The sequence below is a fragment of the Salmo salar genome, chromosome ssa03 (genome assembly GCF_905237065.1).
Source record: "Salmo salar chromosome ssa03, Ssal_v3.1, whole genome shotgun sequence".
NCBI lineage: Eukaryota > Metazoa > Chordata > Actinopteri > Salmoniformes > Salmonidae > Salmo > Salmo salar.
Genome location: NC_059444.1, coordinates 7,903,820 through 7,914,209, shown reverse-complemented (window position 1 = coordinate 7,914,209; position 10,390 = coordinate 7,903,820). Strand labels below are relative to the sequence as shown.

At 42.8% G+C, this 10,390-nt stretch overlaps 1 protein-coding gene across 1 annotated transcript; it reads left to right on the top strand.

Annotated features, from left to right (window-relative positions):
- The first annotated feature begins 2,474 nt into the window (after positions 1-2,474).
- On the top strand, positions 2,475-10,173 carry LOC106597370 (dermatan-sulfate epimerase-like protein). Its single transcript, XM_014188573.2, has one exon. The coding sequence runs from the start codon at positions 3,294-3,296 to the stop codon at positions 6,870-6,872; it is 3,579 nt and encodes a 1,192-aa protein (XP_014044048.1). The 5' UTR covers positions 2,475-3,293; the 3' UTR covers positions 6,873-10,173.
- Positions 10,174-10,390: the final 217 nt, after the last annotated feature.

The window sequence follows — 10,390 nt, the reverse complement described above, 5'->3', positions numbered from 1 at the left end:
CCTGAACACGAATTTTAGGAGATATTGAACCTTTGATCATTTTTAAACAATATTTGTTTTTAAAAGTAATTAGTTTCATTCATCCTTCCATCCAACATTCATTCATCCTTCCATTTAACCACTTCAGCTTTTTTCATTGAACATTGTGGTTTGTGTATCTCAGGTCAGAATGTGGCCCTTTATGTACTGACTGTACCTCTCTCTGTACCTCTCAGTATGTTTTCCTCTGATCTAAGGGATCTAATGCATAATGTCTTAGAATTTATCTTGTTGCAATAAACACTTAAAGAAAAACGTTACTGATTGGGATTATTTTACACTGATGCCTGTTTTTGTTTCACGTTTCACACTAAAGATTATCAAAGGTTTTCTTAGTGAAAACACCAATCTCTTTCTTCACTTCTTTAAACAATAAAAGGTAATTCACCAACATTTCTGAAAATGGCTATACCTTACTCTTCACGATGCTAAAAACAGTCACACTTTCAACTAAGAAACTACATTTGCATTTGTACTTTTGCATTCAAATATGTACTACTACTTGTGGGAAAATATGCAAAAACAAACAACCAGGGGCCACAGGAAATATCAGAGTGCCTTATTTGCACAAGAGGTCAACTTTGCATATGACCTGGTTGACAAGGCCTGAAAGCTATATCCTGAGGATATTTACCCTCAGCCTGAAGTTGACGATTCTGTTGAGCTTGACGATCAAGCAGGGTTTTCCTTCCTTGAAGCCGAAGTCTCTGTGCTCGACACCGGAGCAGGGCCCAAGCCAGGATCTTAGGAAGTGACAGGCCTTCCTGACCCCAATACACATTATCTCTGAAGAAGCCAATACACAATTCCTTAAGTAGTGCTCCGCCAGGCTAAATAGAGCTCCATCAGGTTAAGTAAAGCTCCATCAGGCTAAGTAGAGCTCCATCAGGCTAAATAGAGCTCCACCAGGCTAAATAAAGCTCCATCAGGTTAAGTAAAGCTCCATCAGGTTAAGTAAAGCTCCATCAGGCTAAGTAGAGCTCCATCAGGTTAAGTAAAGCTCCATCAGGCTAAGTAGAGCACCATCAGGTTAAGTAGAGCTCCATCAGGTTAAGTTGAGCTCCATCAGGCTAAATAGAGCTCCATCAGGTTAAGTAAAGCTCCATCAGGCTAAGTAGAGCTCCATCAGGTTAAGTAGAGCTCCATCAGATTAAGTAGAGCTCCATCAGGTTAAGTAAAGCTCCATCAGGCTAAGTAGTGCTCCATCAGGCTAAGTTGAGCTCCATCATATTAAGTAGAGCTCCATCAGGTTAAGTAGAGCTCCACCAGGCTAAATAGAGCTCCATCAGGTTAAGTAGAGCTCCATCAGGTTAAGTAAAGCTCCATCAGGTTAAGTAAAGCTCCATCAGGCTAAGTTGAGCTCCATCAGATTAAGTAGAGCTCCATCAGGCTAAGTAGAGCTCCATCAGGCTATGTAGAGCTTCCTCCACATTGAGCACTAGCCACCATCCTTTCAGGTCTGTGCTCATGGGAGGTGGTAGGAACTAGCATCTTTGTATCTCTAAGATTATTTTCAGGTGTGGTTTTCCTTCGTCGCCCAGTGTAGTCATGCTGACCTCAGTAACAGGGACAGGGATCACTGAGGTTATTGTCATGCGGATAAATTAGAGAAGATCAGTGGTGGAAAAAGTACTCAGTTATCATACTTGAGTAAAAGTAAAGGTACCTTAATAGATAATTACTCAAGTAAAAGTGAAAGTCACCCAGTAAAATACAACTTGAGTAAAAGTCTAAAAGTATTTGGTTTTAAATATACTTGAAATTGCTAAAATGTACTTAAGTAGAACAAGTAAAAGTGTAAACCATTTAAAATTCCTTATATTAAGCAAACCAGACAGCACAATTTAATTTTGTATTTTTATTGACGGATAGCCAGGGGACACTCAAACACTCAGACATAATTTACAAATTAAGCATTTGTGTTTAGAGTCCTTCAGATCAGAGGCAGTAGGGACGACCAGCGATGTTCTTTTGATAAGTGTGTGAATTGGACCATTTTCCTGTCAAAATGTAACGAGTACTTTTGGGTGTCAGGGAAATTGCATGGAGTAAAAAGTACATTATTTTCTTTAGGAATGCAGTGAAGTAAAAGTAAAAGTTGGCAAAATTATAAATAGTAAAGTCAAGTACAGATACCCCAAAAAACTACTTAAGTAGTACTTTTCAAGTATTATTACTTAAGTACTTTACACCACTGGAGATGACCATGAAGCATTGTTGTTCTGGGGTACTGACATGAACAGAGACCTGCCACCTCTCAGACAGTACACCTTTGAACTTCAGAGTTCTGTGGGAGATGTTAATATGAAGTCTCACAGTTTCATTGCATTGTAAAATGACACCACATTAGGCATGACGTTCTGAGGTCTGGGGGAGCATGGAAAGATGCCAGCATTCCAATCTTGTGAGATAGCTAATGGATGATGAATGTAGAATTGTTGGCTCAGTTGAAGTGATCTTATCTGTCTGAATAATTAAGAGCAGAGCTCAGCACAGTGCAGAAGGGTTGTCTCACGTTGTCTCACATTCTTTTAAACTTTCTCTTCTCTCGACCAAATTATTGCCGTAAATGTGGAGTCATGTTGAAGGAATCTTTTTCAAGCAATACATGACTACATTGCACATCTGCTACCACATCTGCTGCAGGTCCCATTTCAACATCCTTAGTTTGCAGACGTGTTTCATTGAAGCAAGAAGAACTGAAGCTTGGATTTATCAATCTGTATGGAGATGGACTGCAATCATGGAAGTACTTATCATTTCTTATAAAGGCTCTCTGGATAACGTACTGTGGTACTTTCTTGATGATGAGAAGTCGGGAAGGACGGTAAACAGAGCTGTGTTGATAGCTCAAGAGACACATGCAGTTATGTTCAAACGATTCTCCATCCAAGCAATATTAAGCACTGTTTCACATTCCTGAGGATTTAATAGGTGGTCAAACTGACTTTCTTTGTCTATATCAGCTTGATGTCCCTTTTTCGTCTACTAAGTTACATGACGCACGTTACAGTTGATGTTACTATGACAGAATTTCTCCCCCCAAAAACTAAGAACAAACAAACTTTTTTTCCAATAACAGAACACATGGGAAAGAGTGAAGGAATGGAATGTAACCCAAGATGAACTGCAACGGAAAAGCGACGGATAGCAGGGGAGTAGTAACTTGGAAAAGACAAACAGTGTTTCAGATTAGACTTAGAAAAGAGTTTAAAAAGGGAAAATAAACTAAAAACACATCTGGTTTTTGAATCATGGCTGGAAAATGCGCAGGACGGTCTATGGTTTTATTCTCACTCTTGGCTGTTGTAGTTTCCTTCTCAGGAATTACTGACGGTTTAGGCAAAAATAATATTGATGATGAGTTGGAGAAAATCACATTTCAAGGAGATGGAAGCACCAATGAGCATCCGGAAAACTGGCCGGCGAACCTTCACCCTAACCTGTATTTTCACCAGGTGGACATACGTTTACTGCAGCAGAGATCTGCCACGACGCACAGACATATTTTTAAAGTTATCCGGCTTGCTGTTGGGACAATGCTTGCCTATACTGCACTCTATCTACCCCCGGTTAAGCATGAGGAATTTTCTAGCAAATGGAATGAAATTTACGGCAACAATCTCCCCTCTCTCGCTCTGTACTGTTTGCTCTGCCCCAAAGATACAGCTGCCCATCAATTCTTAATGAGATACATGGACCAGATGGCAGTGTACCCTAACTGGACAGTGACCAGCGCCCCCAACGACGAGGTTCCCATGGCTCACTCCCTCACAGGATTTGCCACAGCCTATGACTTCATCTACCCTCTCCTGGACACATCGCGAAAGGCACGCTACATGAAGAAAATACGTGCCGCCACAGAGGAGCTGTACGAACTCTCCAAACACAGGGGATGGGGGAAGCAGTTTTTACAGAATCATCAGACTACCAACATCTTGGCCATCCTGACCGGCGCCCTCGTGGTGGGAGCACACAGTGACCCGGAGACAATGATGTGGAAGCAGGTGGCCGTTAACTACATGGAAAAGACCATGTTCCTCCTCAGTCATGTAGTGGATGGCTCGCTAGACGAGGGTGTGGCCTATGGGAGTTACACCGCAAAGTCCATCACTCAGTATGTTTTCCTGGCGCGTCGCCACTTCGACATCGACAACACCCAGAACAACTGGTTGCGGGCGCACTTCTGGTTCTACCACTCCACACTTCTGCCAGGTTTCCAGAGGACAGTGGGCATCGCTGACTCCAACTACAACTGGTTCTACGGACCGGAGAGTCAGCTGGTGTTCCTCGATGCATTTGTGCTCCGGGACGGCACCGGAAACTGGCTGGCCCAGCAGATCAGGAAACATCGTCCCAAAGATGGCCCCATGGAGCAGTCGGCAGCCCAGCGCTGGGCCACCTTACACACTGAGTTCCTGTGGTATGACAGTGAGCTCTCCAAGCAACCACCAGCCGGGTTTGGCAAAGCAGTACTGCACATGTTCTCAAACTGGGGTGTGGTGACTTACGGGGCTGGTTCATCATACGGTCAAGGCAACACATTTGTCTCCTTCAAATCGGGGAAGCTGGGCGGTAGGGCGGTGTATGATATCGTCCATTCCAAGCCCTACTCCTGGCTGGAGGGCTGGAGCAATTTCAATCCGGGCCATGAGCACCCAGATCAGAATTCCTTCACCTTTGCCCCTAATGGACAGGTATTTGTTTCAGAGGCACTGTACGGCCCCAAATACAGCTACCTCAACAATGTCTTGACGTTCGCCCCGTCTCCCACAAGCAAGTGCAATCAGCCCTGGGAGGGCCAGCTTGGAGAGTGCGGCAAGTGGCTGCGGTGGGCGGAGCCTGAGGTCGGCAACACAGCCGGTGAGGTCATTGTAGCTGCATCCCACGGGGACTCTCTGTTCGTTAGTGGAGAAGCGGCGTCGGCCTACTCCTCTGTGATGGGGCTGAAGAGCGTATACCGTGCCCTTGTCTTGCTCAACTCTCAGACTCTGCTGGTGTTTGACCATGTGGAAAAAAGCAAGGAGTCTCCGTTGAGTGTTCTGAGTGCTTTCTTTCACAACTTGGACATTGATTTTAAATATGTCCCTCACAGGGCTTTAGACAGGTACAATGGGGCACTGATGGACGTTTGGGATGCTCACTACCAAATGTTTTGGTTTGACAGTCAGGGGACTAGTCCAGTGGCGAGAATACAGGAGGCAGAGCAGGCTGCTGAGTTTAAGAAACGATGGACCCAGTTTGTCAACGTGACCTTTCCAATGGAGGGCACGGTCACCAGAGTGGCCTATTTGATGCACAGTCCCAATGTCAAAATCTCCAACTGCAGATTCATCGACAATAGTAAAAATGGAGTACGACTCTCGGTTGTCGTCAACGGCACAGAATCCATTGTGTCCATCGTAACAAACTACAATGACATTGGTGCCAGATACAGCTACTTGGGCTTTGGGGGATATGCAAAGATGCAAAGCAGACATCAGATAATCCACTTTGGTCTGGGAGTTCAAACGGTGACTGAACAAAACACTGTGGATCCAGTCTATGACTTTGGGTTTATGGTTAATATAGTGGGAGGGCTGACACTGTGTCTCGCCATTGGGTTTTTAATCCTGCAACGCACGTTTTATTTCTGCTTCCGTAAGATCATGCGCTATACTTTAACATTTGTTCTCCTGCTGTGGGTTGTTGAGTTTCTGTTTGTCTCCAATAGCTGTGATTGGCTTGTCTGTGAACAATCAGTGTCCGATCTGTCCCCGAACCCTCTCCCCACAGTCGTCGTTACATCGCTGCCAGGGTCTGGGGCTGAAGTTCTCAAGCCCCTTTTCTATAACAGCTCTGACTTTGTTTATCTCCAAGTCCCCACAGAGCACCTAGTCATCCCGGACACCGAGTTCAACTTTGACCCCCTGGTGGATGCCTGCGTGTGGTCCAGACTAGATGCGGAAAGAGGTCACTACAAGGCCATCCAGGGCTGGTTCCATTCCTTGGTCTATAACCCTAGACTTCACCTGCAGAACATTCGGTTGCACAACGAGGGCAGCTGGAATGAGATTGGGGGCGAGCTTCCTGGCAAGAGGAGGAAGCCAATTCGTAGGCAGTCGGGGTCTACGAAACCGAGGGGGAGTTCAGATAGAGATGGGGAGTATGTTCAGGAGCTAAGGCGGCACATGGAGAGGTACCCTAATGCCCGCCCTGTCCTCAGCCTGAGCAGCGGGAGCTGGACCCTGAAACTCCCGTTTTTCCGAGAGGTCGTCGGTCCCTCATTTCGGGCGGTGCACGTAGTGCGAGATCCTCGCGCTTGGATTTACCTTATGCTCTACAACAGCGAGCCAAGCCTCTACTCTCGCAAGAATGTGCAAAAACATGTTGCCGCAATTTTTAAGCAAGAAAGGAACGGCGGGAGAAGCAAGTGTACAGTAGGGTTCACCCCGGAATTCTTGACATTGCACAGCGTCCTCTCTGATCCAGAGATGGAGCCGGTGCTGCTACTTGCCCATCTGTGGCTGGCCCACACAACCACGGCACTCCAGGTCAACGGCGACCTCACCGCCACTTACCTCCATGTGAAATTTGAGGACATTGTGCAATATCCTGAGGAGACAGCAGGAAAGATACACACGTTTATCGGGGTTCCCGTGGCCCCAGCTGCCCTCAACCAGCTCATGTTCGCCACCTCCACCAACCTGTACAACCTGGTGTACGAGGGAGACATATCGCCAGTCAGCATCAATGTGTGGAGAAAACAAATGCCCATCCACGAGATCAGAATGATAGAGGACACATGCTTAACAGTTATGGAGAGGCTTGGGTACTCAAGGTACTTAAGTTAATAGCTGCTGTATGATATCCTACGATGGACACCGTACTTTTGGTTTGTTGACATGTATACTTTGTTGTTCTATATTTTGCACATTCCACTATTATGTTACTTTTAATTGTCCAGTCCTTGTTTATAGACTGGGATGTATAAAATGGAACAGAGTGATGTGCTCCTTAACACTTTTTTGAAGTTTATGATTTGTCTGACTAACGTGATGTCTTTTCATCCAAACAGTTGAAGTTTGTTGGCTGGTTATTTAGCCACGCCCAGAATCTCCTGGCTAGCATTTTTGGAGCATGTAGCAATGCTAGGGGGACACGAATTGCTGATTCAACATTAAACAAATCAGCAACCACAGCTAGTGAGAAATCTGCAACCCTAAACAAAGAGCTGCAGTTTGTTTTAGAATGGGTGGCCAGTAATAAACTGGTCCTGAACATCTCTAAAACTAAAAGCATTGTATTTGGTACAAATCATTTAGAGATACTCTGCTTTTTTGACACCACACTCCACAAAGCAAGTCCTGCAGGCTCTAGTTTTATATTGTCTTGATTATTGTCCAGTTATATGGTTAAGTGCTGCAATTAAGGACCTAAAAAAACTGCAGCTGGCCCAGAACAGAGCGACACGTCTTGCTCTTCACTTGCTCTTCATCAGAGGGCTAATATCAATATTTTGCATGCCAGTCTTGGCTAAAAATAGAGGAGAGACTGACTGCATCGCTTCTTGTTTTTTTTAAAGAAACATTTATGTGCTGAAAATTCCAAATTGTTTGCATAGTCAACTTACACACAGCACTGACACACACACTTACCCCACCAGACATGACGCCAGGGGTCTTTTCACAGTCCCCAAATCCAGAACGAATTCAAGGAAACATACATTATTATATAGAACCATGATCGCATGGAACACCCTTCCATCTTAAATAGCTCAAGTGAACAGCAAACCTGGCTTGAACGCCTCTCCCTTATTTGACCTAATTATGTTGTGTGTATGTACTGATAGATGCTACTGACTGTAAATTGAATTTATCAACATGTAAATTATAAATGTAGGCCTAGAATAGTAGGTCTCTCTAGATATTTTTTCTCAGTATTGAGTCAGTACAGAACCTTTTAGTTATATTTTTTCTTGTAAATGTATGCACTTCTGTCCTTGAGCTGCTCTTGTCTATTAATGTTCTCTATTATGTCATGTTTTGTGTGGGACCCAAGGAAAAGTAGCTGCTGCTATCGCAACAACTAATGGGGATCCTGATAAAATACCAAGAAAAACACTAACAATTGTAATATTGGTGCATTCAGTCGATAATAATTTAAAACATATATTTTTTGGGGGTGAAATATCCCTTTAAAGTAATTGGAATACTGGATTGGATTTAACAGTGTTATGTACATATTTTGCTACAGTATATCATAAAGCTTTTGTAGACTATTGTCAATCACTTGATTTCAAACCTCACTCTTATTTATAGTTGATTGCAAAATGTTAATTTTTTTTCAGTGGTAAGGGGTAAAACCCTGCTTGTAAATTCAGTGCAGTACTTTTGTCAGAGCATTGGGGTATACAACAACCCAGCAGGCTTCTCTTACTGATAGTAAATGCATTTTGCGGAAGAAAAACATTTTCTCAGCCAGGATGTGAATACAGTTATAGAAAACTTTTTGAAGCATGCAAAATATGCAATTGTGTAAATTGAGAAATTATTTACATTCACTGCAAAGAAAGAGCCTTGCCTCAAATTGCTTTAGACAAGTTAGCATAATTTTTGTTGTTACTGTCATGTAAGTCATGTCCGAAACACTGCACTACGCATAGGACATTAAATATCCTTTTCCGAAGACTGTCTTCATCAGATATTTAACAAAGTCACTTTATTCCAATACAATTTGTGTGTGTGCTTCATGCTGTGATGTCACAATAATTAAAAAGGGGATTATCACAAACTAACAAGACTTTTAAAATAATCTAATACAGTTCTTCAGAAATGGGATACCTTTGTAGAATGCGTTGGATTGTGTTTGTAAGGAGCTTTAGACATCTTTCTGAAAGATGTGGATGTATTGTAGGCTCATAGCTTGAGTGCAGCTTAAAGTGAAACTACATGCATAATGCATCTACAGTATCGTCACCTGCTGCTTTCGTCCCTTACAAAAAAAGATAGCATTTTCGAAATTGCAATAAAAGCGCAGTAACTGCAGTCAACTGTGGTATTTTGGACGCAGTAATTGCAGAATAACTGCAGTGACCTCTCAAAAGTACTGCAGTAAAAAAATAAAACTGTTATTTTGGATGCAGTCTTTGTAGCGTATTGCAGTTATACTGCACTCTGACTGCAGATATGCTGCACTCTAACTGCAGTTATACTTCACTCTGACTGCAATCTTTTTTCGTAAGTGTTCAAATGCAGAAAGCAATTAAAGGTAAAATCTTGCAGCATTAAACTTAAAGATGCACTATGCAGAAATCTCTGCGCCATTTCCTGGTTGCTAAAATTTGAATAGTTTGCCTAATTTCAGTTTACGTGACAAAACAAGCAAGTATAGTGTAGAGAATCATTCCACCATCTAAACCGCTGTGAAATACATTTTCCATAACCCCAAATACTTGTTTTTTCAGCTGTTTGAAGCTTGTGTACAAAACCGAAAGTAAACAAGGCAAAACTTAAGAACGGAAAGCATAGAAATAGCACATGTAAAACAGATCTGCCACTTCTTAGACTTGCTTTCAATGAGAATGACAGATCTATAACACATATTTCTATGTGTATCTGCGGCTTGCCAAAATAGTTATGTATTGCAGCTTTAAGAGGGGAGTGGCTTATTTATAAAGCTGTGTATATGTGTTTTCGTAAATAAAAAAGCCTCAAGAACTTGTAGCAGGAGGAAGGTAGGAGAAGTTGAGCGTTGACTGTGTTTGCCAGCAAACTCATCGAGGAAGAATCGTGATGAAAGACACTTTTATTTACAGATGGAAATGATTACAAAACCAGCAGAGCTCTGGAGCTATGGGCATGTGGTTTATTGCAGCTTGCTGTTTCGAGGTCACCAGTATGTTAACTCTGTCATAATATAAACACTGTACATCTAGGGTTCAACAGGACATTCAGCCTTGCAGTGGGATACGAGTTTCTGGAAGAATGGGTGATTGACAGCAAAAGTGTATTGGGAAGTTTACAGCTGCTTACAGTATTCTTGAAACCTTATAGCCCAAGAAAAGAGCAATATGTCCATCTAGTGTACACATTATGAATTGCTATTTGTACAAAGCTCCATGTGTCACATTTAAATAAAAACATGTTTCAGTCATTCTTCTCCAGAGCAAAACTTACAGGCCAAGTAGGTTTAAGGACCTTGCTCAAGGGCACATTGACAGATTTTCCACCAAGTCGGCTTGGGGATTAAAACCAGCCACTCTTGATTACTAGCCCAACACTCTTAACCGCTGGTCTACTGTACATGCCACCTGCTTGAAAGGCTCAATTGTTTTGTAAATGTTGCTGAAGGATGCAATAAATGATATCAT

Coding starts and splice junctions, on each gene's coding strand:
- LOC106597370 (XM_014188573.2), top strand. CDS start 3,294: ATGGCTGGAAAATGCGCAGGACGGTCTATGGTTTTATTCTCACTCTTG.